This window comes from Pangasianodon hypophthalmus, chromosome 16, assembly GCF_027358585.1.
Source record: "Pangasianodon hypophthalmus isolate fPanHyp1 chromosome 16, fPanHyp1.pri, whole genome shotgun sequence".
Taxonomy (NCBI): Eukaryota; Metazoa; Chordata; class Actinopteri; order Siluriformes; family Pangasiidae; genus Pangasianodon; species Pangasianodon hypophthalmus.
Window position 1 is genome coordinate 19,438,893 of NC_069725.1, and position 24,464 is coordinate 19,463,356.

At 37.5% G+C, this 24,464-nt stretch overlaps 2 protein-coding genes across 2 annotated transcripts; one reads left to right on the forward strand and one right to left on the reverse strand.

Annotated features, from left to right (window-relative positions):
- Positions 1-2: 2 nt before the first annotated feature.
- gdi1 (GDP dissociation inhibitor 1) lies at positions 3-9,881 on the reverse strand. Its single transcript, XM_026920203.3, has 11 exons — positions 9,616-9,881; positions 7,998-8,105; positions 7,757-7,856; positions 6,614-6,748; positions 6,282-6,480; positions 5,016-5,147; positions 4,465-4,564; positions 3,801-3,972; positions 2,806-2,950; positions 2,007-2,061; positions 3-1,919 (listed from the first exon to the last, which is right to left on the reverse strand). The coding sequence occupies exons 1-11, from the start codon at positions 9,658-9,660 to the stop codon at positions 1,767-1,769; spliced, it is 1,344 nt and encodes a 447-aa protein (XP_026776004.1). The 5' UTR covers positions 9,661-9,881; the 3' UTR covers positions 3-1,766.
- A 2,864-nt stretch (positions 9,882-12,745) lies between these two features.
- atp6ap1b (ATPase H+ transporting accessory protein 1b) lies at positions 12,746-23,010 on the forward strand. The gene is made up of 10 exons (XM_034311659.2): positions 12,746-12,897; positions 15,208-15,334; positions 15,960-16,034; positions 16,528-16,718; positions 16,977-17,008; positions 17,092-17,177; positions 18,521-18,762; positions 18,851-18,901; positions 19,022-19,259; positions 20,920-23,010. The coding sequence occupies exons 1-10, from the start codon at positions 12,773-12,775 to the stop codon at positions 21,124-21,126; spliced, it is 1,374 nt and encodes a 457-aa protein (XP_034167550.2). The 5' UTR covers positions 12,746-12,772; the 3' UTR covers positions 21,127-23,010.
- Positions 23,011-24,464: the final 1,454 nt, after the last annotated feature.

Below are 24,464 nucleotides of genomic sequence, written 5' to 3' on the forward strand. Positions count from 1 at the left end.
CGTATTTTCAGCATTTTATTCACATTTGAATTCATTTTTCATTCATTGCACAAGACTGCTCAAACACTTGTGATAAAGTCACATCTTAGTCATCAACTGTTTCACGTTCATATGCCAGTGTTAAGTGTTTAGTTCCATGATACACATACAGGAAAATAAATAAAGTGCAAAATAATATTTAAACAGCTACTAGAGTTCAACATAATAACAGATAATAGGTCAATTTCAATAAGAGCTACGTTCACCAGTAAGATTAATGCTATTTGATCCAGTTTCCAGTGTTAATTTTTTTGTTGGTCAGTTAATAATTCACTTGGAGGAAAGAAGAGGAAATTGTACCAGTGTGTGTGCTTATAGTAGCATAGTATTCAAACAGCATCACTGTGAGATGAGATGTCCACCAAAACCTTCTGCGGTAATGTAAAAAAAAAAAAAAAAAAAGACACAAAGAGCACTTTTTGAGAATTAAAAGCTGGAATGGACCTTCGGTGGAATTTGGTCATTTATAAATAACACAAGGAAAAGTCTGAAAGTCCTATTCCTTGTGTAATTTAAAAAACTCTAACATAACATGAATGTTAAGTCTTTATACAGTGTTGAAGTATAAATCATTGCTGCGGCTGAAGAAGCATGATGGGAAGAACCACTCCAGGACAATTTCTATCAAAATCAACACGAAGAAAGAAGAGAACACACAACTCTAAGTTCTTAGACCAGGGTCCAGCCTAGTTTAACAAACCAGAACACCTAGAAGATATACAAGTGTCGAACCACAACGGGGGCACAATATATATTAAAGGTAAGATTCACATTACCATGATTCCTATACAAACTGCTGCTGCTGTAGATCCTGAACACGGCTTCTACGCGGGCAACGGAAATATTATGTTAATGGCTTTTAAACTCCAATTCCGTACTGCATATGTGGTCTCATACCCATCCTTATCCAACGGTTAAATAAGCCGAGCGTGTCTGTAGAGGTTTTAGGTTCAAAGCAGTGTCGTTTGGAAAGGTGCTGAATGAAAGATGCATGCATGCGTACTGATAATATATATTAAAGACAAATCGTCCATCGGTCAGATCAGCTTCCTTTTGTTATGACATTTGAATGATGTTTCATAATGTGTATGTGCAAAATCATCAGAGTACAGCCTTACACTTGTCAGTAACACACACGTTCAGCTAGTCGAAGGCTTTTAAAGGTGATTCTCTTAGTGTGTTCATTTAACAATCCTGTTTATAAATGGTTCGGGAACTAAAAATACTTGTTTTTTGTGTTTATAGCAATTTCACAAGATATCTTCTTGCTCCTAGTGTTAATGGAGTTTGTAAACACACAAGGGCTGCTATGAAAGGCATCATTCATTAACCAAAACAACTACCAAATAAATAAGGCTTGGATATGTTTCACTTCAACAAGATAGTAGCTCGGAAATGATGCATACCATGTTCACGAAAAATGTAAGACTGCTTTGTGAAGGATGAGCCAGGGGAACGTGAGCGTAAGAGCGTTGTGCCTGTGTGCTAAAATGTACATAATTTGGAAAAAAGGAGCTGAGAGCGAGGAGGAAGCAAGGAGTTAGACAAGTAGAAGGAAAATGTAGGACAGCTGAACTACACCTGCAGCCTGGTTTGATTGCTACAATCCTGCTTTACTGATACCAGCTACAAATCAACTACTAATCAAGCCCAAACACTCAAATCGGTCCCACTCACAGCTGTCCACAACTACTGCCTTCTCCTCCCCTCCATCTCGTCTCCCTCCCTCACTGCTCTTCCTCCCCAAAGACGTCGTTCTGTTTGCGCTTCATGTTCTCGAAGTCGAAGTCGCTGCCAGTCATGCGCTTGTAGATGTCCTTGATGTCGTTGCAGGTCGTCTCGAAGTGAGTGGTGGCATCGTAAGACCGCGACGCGAAAATCTGCAAGACACCAAAAAGGCTTATTCATCTGCATCTGCATTTATTTACTCAGGTATGGCTGGAAAATATAAAAACGCGAGCACTCACCTGGCTATCTGACCCATCATCTGTCGGTTCGTACATGTCACTGATAGCCACAAACCTACAGGATAAAGACAGAATGATAAACAACAACAACAATAATAATAATAATAATAATAATAATAATAATAAATATGATTATAGTTGTAAAACTGTTCTAAAAATAATATAAAATATTATGGTTGTATAATAGTTCATAATTAACTACTATATAGTTGTAAATGAATGTATACATAATTTTAAAAATGTACAAATATTATGGTTGTAAAATAATTAATAATTAATAATGAATTATTACTACTAATTAGTAGTAGTAGTAGTAGTAGATGTAGTATTAGTACTTTTCAATCACCTTTAATAAATTTCAGTTCAAAGAGCTTGAGAGTGTATACAAAATAACAATTTAGTATATAAAAAGTAAAAACAAAAGACACTGCAATGTTATAACAGTTATCAGACTTAGATTTGAGATTTTTGGAGCATGAAAGCGAACGGCTGTTTCATTCCTTTTTTCTTAACTCTTAGAACGTAACTAAACTTAATCTATAAAATCTATTTGGATGTCAAGAGATGTATGAAGATGCTAAGCTTATACATATATATATATATATATATATATATATATATATATATATATATATATATATACATACACACAAACATTCATTGAATTGAAACAGATGTGATAAGCAAGAAAAGAAAAAAATGAACTCTTCACACTTTGTGGTAATTAAAGCCCCACCTTGTAATATACCCCCTGCAGAAAAGTGTAAGTAAAGAAATAGTGAGTATGCAGAAAACATACTTTTGGTCAATGGGCTCCAGCAGCTCGAGTGCAGGCTCAATTTCAGCTTCAGGCTCAGCGGTTTCCACAGTGGTGCTCACAATGGCGATGTACTTGCCCTGGGCCGCCACGTTATGGGCATAGGAGATCATACACACGTAGATATCTGTGCACAAAACAACAAATGAGCATTATGTCACAGTACATAAATACACACTGATCAAGTGATGCTGTTTCACTATGCAAACAGTCTAGGTCAAAAATTCTCATTTTATTTGAACTGTGACCAGCTTGAAATGATGCAAACACACCTTCTAGTGGTGTTATTGTGTAATTACTATACAGAAACTTCAAGGTATACATGGAGATGATCTAAGATATTGTCTGTAGCATGTGCACTGTACAATATCTTGCACTATGCTGATAGCTCAGGTGTGTTTTTATATTATAATTATATAATATAATATAATTATATAATATAATATATACAGACCTGGATGAAGGCTTTCCCTTGGTGGAAAACTTACTGACTGTTACTGTTAAAGTGCAGACACTGGAGACACCTTACATAAATGTTACATAAACATCTCCATACAAGAGTCTCCACCATATCAATGAGGAGATGTGTTTGTTATATAACATGTTTTTATCCAGACAAGTCCCTTTGAATGAGCTGTTACTATGGAAACAAGCACATTAATATAAGTCTGTGATTTGAATTGCAACGTTTATAGGACGTTAACCAACACCTTCTGACCAATCAGAATCGAGAATACAACAGAACTGGCTAAAATATCTCCTCACAATGCCCAACTTTTTTTTTTTTTAATGGTATAAAGTTTGTATTACTGTATTACATTTTGGTATAAAGGTGACAACAAAACTGTTTTTATTCAACTTTTTTACTTAAAGGTTTTTACTTTAACAAAGAAAGGGATATAAAATAAAATGTTTTAATGCAACAATATACGCAAAGAGGTGAAGCTGGAGATGCAAGTCGTGTGTTCAGCACTGACCTGACTTGCGGTTAACTTGGTTCTGCGGGATGATGATCTGACACGAGTTGGCATCGTTAGTGTTCTTTATGGGATGGCTGAGGATGCAGATGACCCGAATCACTTGGCCCGCTTTGCGCACGCGGTCCGGGATGTAACTGGGGTCACAGATCAGCTGCTTGCATCGTGCAATCTGATAGGAAAAGACAGAAGGTTTTGTTCCCTTGATTAAGAGGGCAAGAAGCAAAAGTTACTGGTAGCAGAAGCAAATACACGTGCTGCGTCCTTTCCCCTACAGCGCACTGCCTTTTCTGCCAGGTTAATGTTATTCACGTTTGGTCTGACTGCAGCTTTAGCTGAAAATGTAGAAAAGTGTACTTTTTGGGTGCGTACTTTTACTGTAAATGCTGTGGCTAAATCGTAAATATTGGCACCTCCAGAGACTGGCAGCATTCTTCAATAACCTGGTAACGGCCATCATTTCTATTTGTGCTACATCACATCAAATCCGAAAATCCTAAGTGAATCGAAATAGCGTTGATTTCCATGTAAAACCATGTAATCAATATGTTTACAGTCGATTTTCATAATCATTTCTGTTAGCTGACCAAATAAAGTCATGTCAGCGAACTGCAGTCTCAATACAGCACAAGGTAAACGGTGAGCTGAGAAAAGCTGAGTTTACCTCTCCCTCAGATTTTACTCCAATGACGTGGCCGCCATCCATGACAATCTCGTCCACCGGCTTGTTAAGCATGTAGGTTCCTCCATAAATAGCACTTAGCCTGTTAACACAAACACAGAATAATGCAATGGCCATGTTCACATGTCTATAAAAGAAATACGAGAAACCCTGTGAAGAACCACATGATTATGTACAGTAATGAAATGGATACTTTAGATTTGTACCTAAGAAGTGCTGCTGTAATCATATAGGCTGTCGTGTGCTCATCCCAGGACTCTTATTCACAATCTGCTCACACTGAACTTCCTTTCAACACTTAGTACTGTTTGACTTTACAGTATACAGTTGTAGAAGAGTAATTATTTATAATCCCACTATCTTTTGTCACACTGCAGAGGTTCCTCTTTTTGAGTCTGGTTCCTCTTGAGGTTACTTCCTCATGTTGTCTCAGGAAGTGTTTTTTGTGACTTTTTTGTGGTGGAAAGTCACTAAACATATAAACCAGGTTGGTAGAAAAATGGGTTAAAGTGCTGGAACTGTGTTTTGCTCACCTGGCAAAGCCCTGAGGCAGTTCCCCCAAGCCGTACAGCGGGTACAGGTAAGGGCTCTTCCCGTAGCGGGCCAACGATTCGCTGTACAGCTTGATGCGATTAATAGTCTCCAGGCATGGCTGCTCAAGGTAACTGTTGAAGAGAAAATCCCAAAGAAAATCCTGACTTTCAAGACATATTTGATGTAGAAAATTAAAATGATGCACTCAGTTTTCTGATATAACGATGGTTATGACTAGAAATTAATTTACCATTCATTAACTCTTCTTAGTAGCCACCTTTAAAACCTTGTTAATCTTAAACTTTTTTTTCCCCCAGACAAAATAATTGCTATTAAATAATAACCAGAGTTGACACAAAGTGAAAGTAACAGCTACCAGAAGCAAATGTGAGTCCTTCACACCCCACCACACAGCAAAACCACAGTAACAACTATGGGAACATAACTACCACCTAATCATTCATTGTCTAGACAAAACTCTAAGGTACCTTCAGCGATAAAAGACACCTGCTTCAACTGTTTTTATTTATTCGCAACGTGTAGCTTTTAAAGGAATGTTTGTTAGCATTTGCAGGGTCAATCTAATTCAGTTTGTTACAACTGTCAAGAAAGTGTGTTTTTCAACAGACAGTTTGTAACCTCAGTATTACAAGGTTCCATCTGGCATTTTGTTGAGTTAAAAATGAGTTCATACAGATTTTAAACAGATTTTGATGGAATATTTGGGAAACAAAACTACATATATAAAGGTTCAGAGATAAACGTGTAACAATTTCTAATCATCATCCAGGATAAATATAAACGTACACGGCCAATCACATGCTCTGAAAGAAGTCAGCATCATGGCTTGGTTCTCCTCCGAGCCAGAGAAGAAACAAAGTTTTAAAAGTAGAAAGACAGAAAAGTTCAAATAAAAAGTTTTGCATTTGAGATTAATAAATTAGTACTTCTGAGTCCTTTCCCCTTTAGTGAATTTTCTTTTCTTTGTCTGATGGCTAATTTTATTCACGCTTGTTCTGACCACTGTTTTACCCGAGAAAGAAGAAAGGCATTGTTTTCAGGTCTATGCCATATCGTAAACTCTACATCAGTAAACTATAAACTATATCTCCAGAACTTTCTTTCAGTTTGATCAAGACCGAGTTAAAATAATCTTAATTCCCAAATAAGACTGTTCACATTATTCTTATCCATTTCAAAATGTCTATAATAATGATAGTAATAATAATAATAGTAATGATAACTGCGCTAAAACAAGTTCATACTCGTCTGTTCTGTAGAGGGCCAAGGCGTGTCCCGTGAAATCAATAACATCCTGGCCCAGATCAAACTTCTTATACACCTCTCCCATTGTGGTCTGCTTGGGATCGACGCCCTCGAAAGTCTTCGGGTCGTTCTCATCAAAGTTGGCCACAAAGACTAGGAATTTCCGGAAACGTCTCTTCTCAAACATTCCCATTAGATCTGCGGGAAGTGGATGACAGAACATCAAGAGATTGGTGCTGGAGTTTAATCTGGAGTTGCTACATAACACAACATTTACATACAGTGAACACTTCAGTGTATGTAGTGAGACAGTGTGGAAAACGAAACCTACTGGATGCCAGTGCTTCAGTCTCCGTCGATGGGACTTTGTAGATCTTCCCTCCTTTATATACAAAGCTTCCTTCCACCACCTTGAAGTCCAAGTATCTGGTCACCTCAGTGTACAAGAGCATCTTAACTAACTGCCCTGTAGATATCAGACAAATTTCAGCACTATTTAACCAAAGGGAATCTGACCAATTAGAAGTCAAACTATGAACTATATAAGGAATATAACACAACAGGGGATGTTGTTATAGGAAAATAATCAATAACGGAGCAGTGTGATGTGGCAGTGGTAGCTCAGTGGTTAAGATGTTGGACTATGGATTGGAAGGTTCTGAGTTCAAACCCCTGCTCTGATAATCTGCCATTGCTGGGCCCTTGAGCAAGGCCCTTAAACCTCAACTACTCAGTTGTAGAAAATGAGATGAATGTATGTTGCCCTGGACAAGGGTATTGTCAAATGCTGTAAATGTGGCCCAATGTGAAGCTGCGTTACTGTTACTACCCTGAAGTCAATTACTCTCCAATACCAGCAAGTCTTTTATACCATAGAAATTTGACAAAGATTACAATTTTTAATTTATGAATGATTAACACAACATAATTTTTTTTATATTTATAGTTGCATTTACTGTTTTGGAACGTCCACAAAACAAGTCAGATCCTGTTATCACTTTGCTCTTGAACGTAATAAGATTAAAAATGCAGTTTTTGTTATTATGTTACCAAGAAGTGCAAAGTGATCTCTGCCATGAAGACTCTCCCATGTCGGAAAACATCCCGACTGTGACAAAGCGCTCACGCAGGAGACTCGTTCACCATATCAATGATTACAAGTTTTTCTTTGGTAAACAACATGCTTTGGAGTTTATTATTAGTTTTAGATTATGTGAGCGTCCACCATACAAGTCCCAGTGTACGCCGTTACTATAGAAACAATAACATTAGAACGAGTGCATTAATATAAACCTGTGTTTGGAATTACAGCAGGCACTATTGCCAAAGCTGCTGTTATAAAAAGTTAATCAACACCTTCTGACCTTTTAAGAAATCAACAGCGCTGTGATATAAATACGACTCATGTATGAGATACATTTTAATATGTATAGATGCAATTTTGTTAGACAGTTAAATATGGCTGCTTTATTACCATTGGCCATGAGAAATTTCGGGATGAGGTCAACATTCCAGTCTCGTCCCCGGCCCATTGACTCTGCAGGGCCATCCGGAAGCTCAAATCGCTTATAAAGCTGTAAGAGGCAATTTAAAAATAAATTAATAAATAAAAGGTCAATCCACTTTGTGCTATCTGAAATACTATGCTAGTTAAATCTAAACAGCTTTTGACAGAACATTATTAGGCAGAGCGGATGGCAAATGTGTATCCTCACCTCCTCCAGAGGGGTGATGGAGGAACTTTCGCCTCCATAATATGGGTTCCGGTCCATATGCAAAACTTTCTTTCCGTTGACTGACATGATCCCAGAGAGAATGCATTCCTACAGAAAACAAGTAGTAATAATACTATTATTAACACTATTATTACTATTAACACTATTATTATTATTATTATTATTATTATTATTATTGATATTATTATTATTATTTTTATTATTATTATTGTAATGTACACATGCAAGACTGTTAAACAGTCAAATGTGGTTGCGTTATTAGCATATGAATATACATTTTAATTAATAATAGAATAACATAAATAATATAGGGACAAATATCTAAATTTAAAATTTATATCTGGAATTTATATATTTCTGTAAAGCTGCTCTGTGACAATATGCATCGTTATAAGCGCTTTACAAATAAAATTTAATTGAATAATCAATTTTATTAGAATAATAACAATAATAATAATAATAATAATAATAATAATAATAAATATTATTAGTCAGGGGAAAAAATGTTAGGACAAATGTTAGAAATAAAATTCTTTTTTTTTCACCAACTAATAATATATTTGATTTGCCTTATTGAGTTTAATTCATTATCTTATGAAGGTGAAAGGCCTGAGGCCTACATTCTAATTCATGCATTGCATTCTGGGATGCAGCTCCACCCAGTGCATCTTCATTTCAGACACCGAGCTCAGTGGCTACCAAAGAATTAACTTGAGATTTTTGTTTGTTTGTTTGTGCATTTTGTTGATCTAACTGCTAATACAGCTGAATACAACAGTGCTGTTGGTGTAAATGTCTCTCACACCCAGGTTTTGTTTAATGCTGGAGGAAAAGGGCATAATGGCTGAATCCCAAATGGCTCCTTACTCCCTTCATGAGTGGAGTGCACTAGCTCGGGGGTGAAATAATGCTTAAACAGGGAGCTTACAGAAATACATATAATGTAATAAACAATATTGACTTTTTTTTTTTTTTCTGTTTTGATGCACAATCATGACACCTGATGCCCACAAAACAGGAAATTCATTATTCTTTTATTTTTAATATCTCAAACTCTGATAGATGCACAAGAATAAATTACATAAGCGACACTATTATACATATATATGTATATACATAAATACATATAAAATATCCATATGTTAAGAAACGCTGGGTCACGCCTTATCAACGAAGCCCACCGCCTACAACGATAGAGCTTCAATTTTTTTTTTTCCCCATCCGCATCCCGACAAGCCCCGCCTCCTCCCTTACGATTGGTCAACAACCCACTCCGACAAACAAGTCTGCTGATATGAGGTAATGGGAGTACAGGAACCTGGAAATACTATCCAATCATGGCGCAGGAGGCGGGATTTGTCCGAATAGTGGTGTGGAATAAAATAACGCCGGTCCTGAGGATGCGTCAGCAGCAATAGGCCTTATTGATGATCACGCAGCATCGATTTACAACAAAAATTTCTCCTCAGCCAAACAATCATATCTCAGCAAGTGTTTATATCAAATAAACCTACAAGTTACGTACAACCTCGACATTATGGAGTATGCATGTTTGTATATATATATATATATATGTATATGTATATAAGCTACTCACTGTGAGTCCAGTGCCCAGGACGATCACATCATATTCCTCATCCATGGTGTATTATAATGGAGCTATAATCCCTCAGATTTCCCTGCGACAATTAATTTTTTATTAAAAAAAACAAAGCAAGGAGAGTAGCTTCCTTAATGCAGCCTTGCTAGTCGTATAACTGATGCTTTAATGCGATCAGTTTGCGTGTTACACTGTATTTATGAGTGGAAAGCGCGAGCGCAGAGCACCAGCAAAGATGGCCCTGACTACACCACCGACTCGTGTGCTTCTGATACATCCGCGTCGTCATATAGTCCGCGGTTCCTCTTTTTTCCCTTTTCTTTCCTTCTTTCTTCCGCACAACATTCATGAATGAAGAATACCTTTGACTGGAATCATTTATTAAATCTAGTGCTTATATTACAACACTACAAGTTATGCAATGGTACACTTCGGCACTTTTGGTTTTTTTTGCTAACCTACAGTTGGGCAGGGTGCATCAGGCTCACTCATAATAAGGCGTTAAGCGGATGTATCCTTCCGCCTGCAGCCTTGCTGGAAAAGCTTCCTTTGCTAGGGGAAAAGGGAGATGATTTAGCTGTGGGGCTACAAATCAACAACACACAAGCCTGTTGCTTGTCTTTATAATAATAATAGTTATATAATAATTGTCTAGAATATTCACAATCATGTGTCAGTTCATTATTTTAACCAGCTGCAACTTAGGACACTGGATCATATAAAATGCTGATAAAAGATTGTACACTTTGTAGCCTTAGCCTCTTGTCTTGCCTTTTGAAATAAATCAGTCTAGATTTGGATATCTGTGTTATGGTTAGACATGATAAAAAAAAATCTTTCATTATTATAATATCATAACTGTTATGATATCTGTGTCCGGGTGGGTTTCCTCTGGGTTCTCTGGTTTCCTCCCATTGTCCAAAAACATGCTGGTGGATGGATTCAAGAAGCCTGTAGTGCGATGATGTATTGGATTAGATCCACTACGTTCTGGATGTTCTAACACATGTGCACTGTAGCAGGGTTCGATAACGGCATGAATATTTAATCGCGCATGCACAAAGAAAAATGATAGATTGATCGACGGCAGAGACGGTATGTCAGTAAGGGTTAGGGTTTAGGGTTAGAGTTACAACATCCAGTAAGTAGTGGATCTAATCCAATATGTCATCCTGCCACAGGTTGCACTGAGGACATACTTGATGGATTGGCAACTCAAAATTGACCCTAGGTGCGAACAAGTGTGTGGATGTGTGTGTGCATGGCACTTTGCGATAGACTCGCATTCTATCCTGGTATCGTCCATCATCCTTCAGGCTCCAGCTCCAAGCATTTCCTGAAGATATATGAATGAATGAATGAATGAATCAATGAATGAATGAATGAATGAATGAATGAATGAACAAATTGTTTTACAACCAGTGAACTTTATGATAACCTACACTCAGTTATATCTACAATCACTGACCATTTTATCAGTCACACACACCAATCATAGCTCTACCGCTGACCGGTTGTTATTTGATCATTTGGATAGTAGACTATTCTCAACACACAAGTGATACTGACCTGGCAGTGGCATGGTAGTGTGTGTGTGTGTGTGGTGCTGGAACAATTTGATCAGATCAAGCACGATTGTTAAACTGTTTTTAAACATTGATTTAAACCTATCTTCCTTGTGCATGGCACACTGATGCAGTGGGATTTACACATGTTCTTCCTGTGTCTGTATGTGTTTCTTCCAGGTTCTTTGGTTTCCACCTACTTCCTGAAAAATGCCAGTGGGTGGAGTGGCTATGCTAAATTACCTCTATGTGTGAATGAGTGTCTACATGGTTCCCTGCAATGGACTAGCATCCCATTTTGGGTGTATCTCACCTCATGCACAGTGATCTCGGGATAGGCACTGCGTTGCTGACCAGAATAAAGTGCTCACTGAAGATGAATGAATGAACAAATAAACAAATGAATGAATGAATGAATGAATAATGGCAAGAAAGCTTAGACAAGTTCAAAAACTGTCCCAATATGCACTATATGGCCAAAAGTATATGGACATCTGACTGTCACACCAATATGTAAGCCTTCCTCAAAATGTTGCCACAAAGTTGGAAACACACAATTGTATAGAATGTCTCTGGATGCTGTAGCATTACAATTTCCCTTCAGTGGAACTAACAGACCCAAACATGTTTTATCATGACAATGCCCCTGTGCACAAAGCGAGCTCCATGAAGAGATGGTTTGCCAAGGTTGGACTGGAAGAACCTGAGTGGTCTACACAGAGTCCTGATTTCAACCCCACTGAACACCTCTGGGATGAACTGGAACCCTGACTGCACCCCAGGCCTCCTCACTAGATATCAGTGCCTGACCTCATTATTGCTTTTGTGGCTGAATGGAGGACACTGGTTCAAGCCCCAGCACCACTAAGCTGCCACTGTTGGGCCCTTAACCCTCTCTGCTTCAGGGGCACTGTATCTATGCTGTGACCCTTTCTTAAGAAGCTGGGATATGCGAAGAAAAGAATGTTGTAATATTGTACTGTACTGTATACGCATCAAATAAGGGCTTCTTCTACTTCTTTAAATGGGCAAATCATCACAGCCACACTCCAAAATCTAGTGGGAAGCCTTGCCAGAAGAGTGGAGGCCTAAATCTGGAATGGGATGTTTTGATGGTTAAGTGTCCACAAACTTTTGGCCATAAAGTGCAGAATATATATACATATATATATATATATGTATATATATTCTCATGCACTTTTTTTTAAAATCCCTTCATATATTTTTTGTGTATATATTTTTCTTATATTTAATATTTTTCTAGATTTTCTTTTTATGTTGGAACAGTTGTACAAAGCATTTCACTCCAAGTCCTACTGTGTATGGTTATCCATGTGACAAATAATATTTGAATTTGAATATATATATATATATATATATATACTTCGCGAACACTTCATGAACTCGCCTCAGCAGACCCTCATGTGACAGCCGCTGTCAATCCCAAATAGAACCTGAGCCCCTTTATAGGTGCACTACATATTGTATGACACAATGGCTTGTCTGCCCTAGATAGTGCACAAGCTGTCATAGCGATTTGAGATTAAACCCCGGTGTTGGTTGTAGCTTTCACGTGACCTGCTGTGAGGATGGCGGAAGTTAGTAGTCGGTCTGGATGTGCCTCAGCAATGGCGAAGTTTGCAGTTTTATTTGTATTTTCTTTATTATGTACTTGCAGGGCACAAGTGCCTTTAATCATGTGGACCAGTGATGGGTATGTTTTGTGTTTTAAATGTTTAATTTAATCCTGTATGAACGAGTTTTCCAGTAAGCTCATTTGTCAACATTAGCAGCCACAGTGGCAGAAAAATGACTTTTGTTATTAGCTTATTATCTGTAAAGTGTTAACCAGCTAAGGTTTACTGTTCACATCAGTCGTCAAAATATTTTTATTCATTATTGTCTGAGAAATGTTTAACTTTACTGCCTTGTCTTGGATCAGACTGTGTTAATGCTAATTACTAAAGCTTGATAAGCTTCTGAACCACATACAAAGATTTAAGCTTTTTTTTTTTTTTTAATCATCCATATTTAAGCACATGATAATAAATAGCATACTTGTACATTATTATCTTTTAGCTAACATTTTCTTTATTGTTGTAATTGACAGTCATGGTCTTCTTGGTTAAACCTAGCAGTAGTTGGCATTATTTATGGCTATATATATATATATATATATATACACACACACACACACACACATTTTTATATATATATAATGCCAGTTAATGCTAGGTTTAACCAAAGGAAAAAAAAATTTTTTTTGCCATAAATAATGGCAAATCATATATGGCAGATCATATATATGATTTTGCCAAAAAGAATAAATAATGGCAAAATCATATATATCATATGGCAGATCATACACACAGACACACACACACACACATCATCATCACATTACAAGACATCTTCATGATACACGATATGTATCACAATATATTAATTGTTTATAATTAAATTCAGGTTCAGAGATGTTTGTCCAGCATTTACAAAAAAAAAAAAAAATTCGTGAAGAAAAGGAGGGGACAATAAAATAATTGCCACGAAAATAACTAATATCCAGTCACTCTCTTTTTGCAGTAAATTAATAAAAGGAATAATAAAAGCAACGACACGTGACGGTAACAGCGATACAAGTTTAGTAAACTATATCATGATGTTGTTATATCACAATATTGATGCATCATCATATTGCCCGGCCATAGTGCTACAACTAAAGCAAGATTAAAATACTAGCATGATAATATCATTAGCCTCAGTGAAAGGCTAGTGACTTATAGGACTGGCAATATTGCACTATTCAAATTACTATTATGATTTGTTTTATGGTGGGAATGTGTGTGCTGTTGACTGACACAACCTAGATCTTGCACGAAAAGACAGGACACTGACTGTCTTAATGTCGCCGCCTCCAGGATGTTTTATATAACCTAATTATATCATAGTACATACTTGGTTACTAAGAGAAGCAGCTGTAATATTGGCATAAAAATTGGGATCTGCGCATAATCATTTATCATTTTGCAGAGTTGAAACAGCACTGTTGCAATTTGGAAATCGAAAATTCAAATTCATTTCTTATTCCAAAATGTTACATAATAGACCACTGAATGGCGCAACAGAGAAGAGTTCACCCTATCGTCAGGAGATCACGGGTTTGAATCCTAACAATGCGAAGGGAAGCCAATGGAGCAAAATTGGTCATGCTCCCTGGGTGGGTGTGACTGACTGCTCTCTCTCCCCTGTCAATCACAGAGACTGTAGCCAATCACGGGAGTCTGTGAGCTCGTGTATGCGGAAGAGGGTAGATAGCGCTTTCCCTAGAGTGTGTTGCGTTGCCCTGTGATGCAGCATGAGCAGCAGTTTGAAAAGATGCATTTGGCTGGCTTCACATGTCTCAGAGGAAGCATGTGTTGTCTCTCACCCTCCCTGGTTAGTAAATATCATATGATAGCTGGTGGGAAGGAATTGGCAGGTGACTGAATTAGGGGGGGAAACTAGTACAAAATAAAATTATTGAATAGGAGCTGAGATGATGGAGCACATAGTAGTGTTGAATCCAGCACTCTGAATCCACCATGACACTAACCAGGATAAAGTGGTTACTGAAGATGAATGAATGAATGAACTATTTAATAGACAGCTGCCTAGGGGGGTGTTATTAAGTCTGTCTGGGGCTGGGCTCAACATACAGGCGGCATCTGAGAGTTATTCCATGGAGACATTTCCTCAATTCCTCTTGTTGACATTGTGATACATCAATAACTGCGTTTGGATGGTGGAAATTCAAAATGTTAACAAATGCTCGTTCTCAGCAGGCTCTCCTGATAAATGTTATGTATTACAGTATGTAAGCTTAACTGGGAAATATGTGCCAAATGTGCTCTGAGAAACACACCCGTAATACTCCTTGTGGCGTAATTAAGTGCAATAACGTTGCCATGTTGTCATATCGATCACCCCTAGGCAAGTATGAAATGAATATAATATTGTCTCGACTAAGCACTGCTTGTTTATGTAGGTACACTTTCCCAACCCTGGTTGAACCAACAGCTGGTGAGATTGTCTCCGGTGCGAAGTTGGCATCCTATTTGAAATCAGCCTTGACAACTTCTCCACACAACGTGCTGCTGTTTTTACAGGACGAGGTGAGAACAGTGATCCTGACTCAACTCAGTCTGGTCCTCTCAGTGTAGTGTGACACTGAGCCACGGTCTCACTTCCTCTTACAGCTTCCATAGGAAACACCAGAATTATCACACATCTTTTTTTTTTTCCTTTTTTTTTTAAGGGAACTAGACTATAACGACAGAGTATTACATAACTATGGAAGAATTAAAGGAAGGTCCATTTTATACCACAGCGCTGTTGAATTCTCAATTCTGATTGGTCAGAAGGTGTTGAATCATTTTCTATAACAGCAGCTCGGACAAATCACAGGTTTATAAATTAATGTGCTTGTTCTAACACGTTGTTTCTATAGTAACAGCTAATTCATAAAAACACATATGCAATATAAGTAACATCTGTAATTGCTGATATGGTGAAGTGTTCTGTAAGAAGATGTTTATTTAGCATTTTGGAAGGAGTCTCCAGTGTCGGTATTTTGCAACAGTCAGAGGTTGTTAAACTGAGTGATTTGTATAGAATCATATAACTTAATTGAGGTACAGAATGCCGTGTTGAAAAGATTGAAAGAACGAGAGCTGTCAAACTTGGACAGCCTTCCGTTTTTATTAACACATTTAACGTTTCTTGTGCTCCTCTGCGCAGTTAAGCATGGATGATTTCACAGCATACGGTGGGGTGTACGGCAACAAGGAAGACAGCGTCTTTGTAAACTTGGAGGTGAGGCTGAATTTTGTCCTAAATATGTCTAAATGTGTGATTAAAACATTTAATTTAACCTGCATCTCCTATTGTTCCTGAACGTTTTTGAAAGGTTTGTTGTCTTTCAAAAGGATTAGCAAGGTCAGGTGTTCCATTTTCAATAAAATAGCAATTATACACATAAATTATATTGTAAATGTAAACATAAATGGTATATGGATACATTAGGAGTATGGTCGTATAGTGTAGGATGAATATTGGAGTTATATTAAAGATAACATTGTTAATATCATGTTATACAGGTATAAATAAAACCAAGAAATCAGATATGATACAGTCACATGAATTGCATATGAACATTTCTCCCCAAGTTACGAAAGCAAAAATCTTGCCATTAACATTACATAAGCAACTCCACACAAGATCTTGGATGCTAAGTGGATTTTTTTTTTTTTGTTTGTTTGTTTCTTCCTTTGTTTTTTTTGTTTTTTGGGGTTTTTTTGCACTCCAGTCTGCATTGCAGGCGTCCACTCCCATTGTGCTGCCAGCTCTGGCCTGGACTGCAGCCGACTCCGTGGAGGAAATCTTCCAGCAGGAGCTCGGAGTTCCTGCACTCACCATTGCACCGTCAGAACTCGGCCAGCTTCAGCTGAACACAGCACAGCCTTCTCTACTGGTCATCAGGCTCCCATACACCACTGGGTAAAGCACATCATTGCACATGGGGTTTGCCTTGTAGCGCTTGGTTATTTGTCTGAGATATTATGTTTTGAGCATTTGCCCTGGGACTTGAGATTTGGCCTGGTATAAAAATTCCCCAAGTCTCAAACGTCCTCTTGGGGAACAATAAAGTTCATCCGTCCGTCCATCCATCCATCCATCCATCCATAAATATACGTATAAGTGCAGCTTATATAGAGATGATTTATTTATTTATTTATTTGTTTGTTTGTTTGACAGTGCCCAAGCAAAAGAGCTTCTTAGGAAAAATGGTGAGTTGTTATCTCCCTTTTTTAACATATGTATGTATATGTCTGTGTGCTGTCTGTAGTTACTAACTGCCCTCTGTTGGTAGATGAGACCATTGGATATGTCCTGACTACACTGCGAGCTCAGAGTGTGCCTTATACCGCTGTTTACACCGGCCTGAGACCTTCTCATGTAAGGCAGCACTACACCGATCACAAACCTGACAATTCAACTGCATGCTGTAGCTCACAAAATATTATAATTCACACTTGTACATGATGGAAAACTAATTATACTAATGTTAATTGTAGAGTGCTTTAAAGAGAACAGACATACAGCTTTATTTATCAATTTTGTGTAAACCAAACCGAACTAAGAAGTTCCACTGGATTTACACTTGTTTCGGGAACACTAATTTTCTTCGTACTTGCATGTGAAGAGCTGATTTGCATGTAGTGATGCCCACAAAACTCAAAAAGGTTCTAGTGCACAGATAGCTGCGAGCATGAAACCATTGATCAGGGTCAAGCCTGAAAAACAGAAGTGGACATTATTTTGACTCACTTCTATGCCAAGAAAAATATTCCACAATATATAGAATATTAATAGTAAAAAGCGAGAGCTAAATCTTCTGTCAGCTGAGGCGCCTTTAATTAATGCCAATAATATAAAACGACTGGTTTTTACTAAATTTTCTCGACAGTATTCTCAGTCCTTGTCGTAGTGAAATAGCATGAGGATGTGTATTTGATATAGAAAAATAGAATTTGATGTAGAAAATTTGATATTCAAGTGATTCTGATTCTATTCTGATTCTGATTTGGGGTCTCTAAGTTGCTCTGGATAAGGGCATCTGCTAAATGCTGTAAATGTAATTAAAAATAAGCAATCTAAGCTCGATAGTATATCACATATATAAAAGTGCAGTAAATCATGCAAATTATATGATTTGAAGTCAATCTAGTTGAGGGAATTTTCATGAATATCTTGTGTAAACGCTCGTACTAACGACTTACGCATAAATCCGCTCGCATCCAGTTTAGATAAATGAGGCCCCGTGTCACAAAGCAGCTTTACGGAAATCCAGTAGATCTATACTTAGATCAGTTATGAGCAAGACAGAGGAACCTCAGAAGGGAACCCATCCTGACATCAGATAGCGCGATTATGAATCGTTACTCATAACTCTTCTAAAGCGTATATTATAAAGTCAGACAGTACTAAGTGTGTTGAAAGGATGTTGTGAATAAGAGTCCTGGGAAGAAAACAGGACGGTCTTTACGATGTGTGCAGCAGCTCTTAGAAAGTACAAATCTACAGTATGGCAATATTGTTTTTATTTTATTATGACCTTATAAATTACAATAAGGTCATAATAAATTAAAAATTATATTGAAATGTCTGCTGTGCTATACCTCATTGTTTTCTCAGTCTGTGTAACAACATTCTCAAACCCTTGCTACAGGAGTTAAAAAAAAAATGTACACTCCAACCTCCCTGTTTATTAGCTTCACACCATTTTGCCTCATCCACAGGTGATTCAGGACACGTCCATGGCTTGGGAATTAGCGGGACGCTCGCTGCTGCAGACATCAGCAGAACCAGCCGTCAAACCTCCAGTGACTTTCAACAGCACCGAAGGAAAGCCTTGTATTCTGCTCTGGGCTGATGAACTAAACATCAGCTATGACAAGGGAAAGTTTTTTGATTTGGGCTCTCTTACGTTCAATGGCTCGGTCTCTCTGGATGGTTCTTTCTGTAATGAAACCTTTTCCAGGTGAGCATTTTCTCTAGAAGTGAACAGAATCATCTTTCATTTGTTTTGTGACAAAACATTTAGATGGTGATATATTTTTTTGTTCCAGTCTTGTCCTGAATTATGAAAATGTTCTGAATTTCCGCTCCTTCCAGCTTATGTGAGTATTCAGAATATTTCCTGATGTACTTTTATGTGTTATTTTATGTTTTAAGCATTTTTTGTGAGGCAAATATAACATATATATATAGAAGTGAAACATCTCTGGTTCGACCTCCAGCTTCTTGATGCGCAAGATCTTCTTCCCTGTGTCGGCTCGTAACTGGACGGTCATGGAGCAGGTGGAGCTGAACTATGACGGCCAGAAGGCCATCTTCAACGCCAGCCATGGAATCTATGCTCCTGCTGAGTATTCCTTCCACTGTCAGAAAGTGAGCAGTGCTCAGAGCCCCCTACTGGTGCCACGCAACACGAAGGACAACGCCACCCTCTGGAGTGTCCTCTTCACTGACTTCCAGGTACCTTCACACTCCACATCAGCACTGTTCAGTATGTCTTACATGATCTTCAGCTGTTCAGATGTTCCAGTTATAGCTTCATATTGTAAACAAGGTACATGCAGAGTAAACACACACTCGTGTACTATCTTGTGAGGCATGGAAGAGCTTACGTCTAAGTCTTACGCCCTTGGTTCTCAAAGCAGAGTCCAGGGTTCCCCAAGGAATCTTTTTTCTTCTTTTTTTGTTAAAGCAGTAGAAATTACAATCTACTGTTTGTTATATATAGTATTCCTATAGTTATTAGCCAGTTTTATTTGTCACTTGAAGTGAATAGGTTTAATCCAAACCTCAGTACCACAAAATCAGTTAGCGTGTGAATAATGCCAGGTTGGACTTTATGGGTGTTCTGTTGGAAGAATGCTCAGCAATAAACCGGTCCATGGCTGGACCATCTGTACAATGAAACAGGCTGCAAAAAGTTTGAGATTTAAGAAATGGGGGATGGGGGGGTTGGGAGGCTGTGCCCTGTCTCCATTTAATGGTGCAATGATTTTATTGTTTTCACAAGCACCCAAAAAGTGCAATACTGTATTAGACACTTAGTCATGCTATAGAAACGCACCCATTTTTATTGCTGAAAAAGCAACGCAAACATGAAAGAATTCTGTGTTGCACGGAAAAACTAGTATTCTTAGGGGCAAGCATGACCTGCAGCAAGAAAGCAGTATGAAAAAAAATAAATAAAAGAGCAAATCTAGACACAGGTTAGCTACATTTCTTCTTAACAGGTAATGTGATCCTTAATTTAATGTTATAAACTGGTAAACTCTTTGGACTGATGACCAAATGCACCAACAAATCAATGGCTACGTTTATATGCACATCAATATTCGGATATTAATGGGAATTTGGCAATATTCTAATTACCACTGAGTCATGTAAACGCCGCAGTCCGATTGCCCGATTCAGATTAAGACAATATTCCGATTCCCATTCCTGGAATATGCCTGTTTTAATCGGAAATTTGTTGCATGTTATTCAGAAAATCCACTGAAAGGAGATATATGTGCATGCTCAACTTGCAAGGAATTGTGGGTGCTAACAGATGCTTAGCTGTAGGCTAGGTATCTGGGAATACTTACATACTTACAACAACCATGTATACAGGAATATTCCAATGCCTGTACGCATATAAACATGATAGATAGACCGAATATAGACCTTAAATGGAATTTGAAGTGCATGTAAATGTAGCCAGTAAGCGAGTTGTTGTTGTTGTGGCCCTGCTGTCCCAGGTCAGGGACTAGAAAATCCAGTAACGTGCGATGGGTTTATTTAATCAAAATGTGTTGGTAGGTTTTGTTCCTGGGTCCAGATTTAGCAAGTTTACAGCTTCGGTCATAAGTCTTCTGTTAAGTATTGAACCATTCTTGCACTGGTTTTTGGCTTCAGTGTGTTTTGCGTCTTTATAGCTGTCTTTGTCATTACTGGCGGATAATGAGCTCAACTTTATCACAACATGTATTCCCAATTTTAGTCACAAGTTCTTGCAAATCTGCCAAACATTTGGCAGATTTGAAACGCTGTTCTTTTGCTTCACCACAGAAATCGTTTACAGAACTTAAAAACCTCCCATCACTTGGATCCACTTAAATAATGAATGTCCTTTTAAAACCAGATCCAGGGCTTCAACGTGACTGGGAATTTCTCGTACGCCAGCGACTGTGCCAGCTTCTTCACACCGGGAATCTGGATGGGGCTGCTCACTTCTCTGCTCATGGTTTTCATCCTCACCTACGGCCTGCACATGATTATGCAGCTGCGCACTATGGACCGCTTTGACGATCCTAAAGGCCCTAGCATTTCTGTGCCTCAGAACGAGTAATTCGAAGCCAAAGCCAAACGCCTTCCGGTTTCATTTTTATTCTGTTTGTGCTGACCTAGATTAGAAACCTGTTTTCGTCCCAGAGGTTCCACGTTGTAGAGATCGCGCACTATGCAAGGTGTTTATCCTGTCGTCAGCACTACAACCTTGTGCTGTTTCAGGTACAGAATCAGTTTACGGTTTTGCTGACACTTTTCAACATTTGTGCAACATTTGTTTCACAGATATGCAATTTCCCTTCTGATGTAATATTTCCTGAAGCAATAGTGCTTCTCATTATGTATTGTTTGCACCACTAGCACACACACACAGACACACACAAAAAAAAAATACTGGTGCCATCCTGATATTGAATGTCTTATACAATGCTAAACCTGCTACGTGTATTTGATACAGATGTAGTACTTGCCAAAATGTCATATGCCAAATGTACTACTGAAGTGTCCTTGAACAGTTTTATCCTTCTTTTTTTTAATATATACTACTGAAGTGTCTTTTAATACCAAAGCAAAACAAAAGTGTGGGGTTTAGTCATTAATATCTGTGAACAACTGTGCTGTAGTGCTAATTCTTCCCTAAATCTCTCACCGTCTCACCAAACATCCCTGAGTTATAGCTGGCCATGTGACAACAATACGTGAGGAATAAAACAAGTTGGGGTGTGCTGTTACAGGAAAATAAAACAATGACGGGGTGGTGGGATGCATTACCACCCCAAAGTTGATTATTTTCATATAACAGCACATTCCAAACTATTTTATTTCACTTATACCACAGCAGCATGCTAATAGAAATTATTTTTGTTTATTAAAGATCATACTTTTTTTTTTTTTTTTTTTATCAGTTCGTAGTTACACAAAACAAGTTAGTTCCTGTTATCACTTAGTTTATAGCAGCACCAGTGTCTTTTTTCTCTCTCAAAGTTAATAAGAAAAAAAAAAAAAAATGCAGCTTGTCATGTTAGAGACACTGCAAAGTGCCAAGTCCTCCATCCTGAACACATTCCCATAGTCAGAAAAGTTACAGCTTTACCTGATTTTTACGTAGCACTGACACTGAAGACTCCTTCAAGAACTGCTAAATAAATATCTCTCATTATCATTCACTTTTTTCCATGTTTTTTTTTTTATCATCTATTTTATCAAGTCCCTGTGCAAGTTGTTACTATAGAAACGATAATGTATGACAAGTGCATTAATATGAACCTGTGATTTGCCTTGCAACTGACACTACTGTCAGAGCTGCTGTTATAGAAAATTAATCAACACAATGCTGTGGTGTAAACTGCAATATCCGACAGTAAAATCCTTTTTAACGTGGAGATGCAAAGTATTATCTCTTTCTCTGCGTGCCAATCAGGAGGACGTGACCCACGTAGGCAGCATTTTCAGCTCGTGTTCAGGCGCTCTCGGAAATCCTCTCGCTTTCCTGATTTGAACGGAAATCAGGAGATATAGGAGATTACTCTTCACGTAAATGCCATCAAGGACACAACTGTTGTCCCAAATGTTTACAAATTTGTTCTTTACTGTTAAAATGCTGTCCAGTGCTAAGTTACTAGTAAACATTATCTAATTATAAAAAATGTGGAAATTTATGGTGTAGTAATGAATTCAATTTTCTGATACAACCTTAATTTAGATTGCTATTTTTTTTTATTTTTTATTTTATAAAAACAGTTCTTGCTTAAGAATAATCCCATTGTAACTCCAGAAGGCGCTGCCTGTGTCACCATCTCTGTTTCATAATTGCTGGATGTGTAATTTAAAGAACACTTAGCAATAATTTAAAGCTTATATGTATATTTGTGCCATTTAATTGCTACCATTATATGGACATGAACAAAAGAAATATGCTTATGAAATAAATCTATTTATAAATGAATTTGGTCAATGTTGTTTGAAGTGATAATGGAAAAAAAAAAGTGTTGTGAGGAAGGAAAAAAAAAAAAAACATACCTTGGGAACCATTTGAATGATCTGGATTTTTGTACCTCACATATTATCTGACTTTCATCTAACTCAAAATAATAAACAAATACGGTCACCTTGATATTGTACCATACAACATGTCTAAGATGACTGGAAACACCTGCCTCCAGTTACCCACATATCAAGAGGTCATTTTTAGTGTTTATTTACATTTACACCTATTCATTGGGCAGATATTTATATTCAAAGTGGATTCCAAGTGTGACAGAATCCTAGCAGAAGTCCTTGCACACAGCATAAAAGTTTTGCTTAAGGGCAAAGTCCTGGGATTTGAACACACAACCTTGTAAATACTACTAATCCTATTGGCTTTATAGTTATTTGCAGTGTAACTCTCAATTCACATGAAAATCCAGATCATTCTGAAATGAAGTAAAAAACACTTTGGCAAATGAGTATCTACAGCCAACCAGAGAAGTCTCTCATATCATCTGCACTACTAGAGCACAAAACTGTACCTTTTATTGTTGCTAGGGTGGTACCTTTATTATGTATATTTTACCTGGAAAGGTGCTTTACTTTAAAAACTAATTACAATCCATTTATGAACCTTAAATCATTTTTAATGGTGCAAGGAGAAAGATACATATTAAATGGTACAAATTAATAAACCCATGAGGGAACAACTCCAGCGATAAAGAAAGCTAGAGTTTACTATTTTTTTTTTCTTCTCCCCCCTGAGAGTGTGAAAGAGATGATAAAGGGAGTATAAATGGGTTTGGTGCTGCTTTAAATGTCATGGGAAGTTTGACAGACACAAGGTCATCTTTGGAAAACCTGAACCAAATAAGGATGTCGTACCAAGCAAATGTGCCTACTTTCTGAATAAACACATTTAAACAGCGTAAAAACAAACCAAAACAAAACAATTAATATAATTAATACTTAAACATGAAAACTATTACAAAAAAAAAGACAAATACAGTTTATTGGGTGAAGATTGCATGCCTGCAACAATATATTTTAATGCAAATTTGGCTAAATGTATATATTTCAGCATTTTAGATGAGTTTGCATAAAGAAAAAAATCACACTTCTGAAAAGGAACAGATTCATTTTTGGACATTTAGACAGCCTCATTTCATGTAGCCCAGAATACAGACAGAATACAGACCAATCTGAACAAGCTTTTCTGATTTTAGTACTGCAATTCAAAACAGATCTCAACTGACAGGAGTGCAAGCAGTCTTGGGAATTTATAATACTTATTATTTTATTAAACTTGGTCTAGGATATTGTTTTCACACTAATGATAATGAAGCTTTCCTGGAGAATTTGTTGGTTATTTGAAACATGAGTGATCTGTGAATGCTCCATGACACATCATGTATTGTATGTATCCCTCAG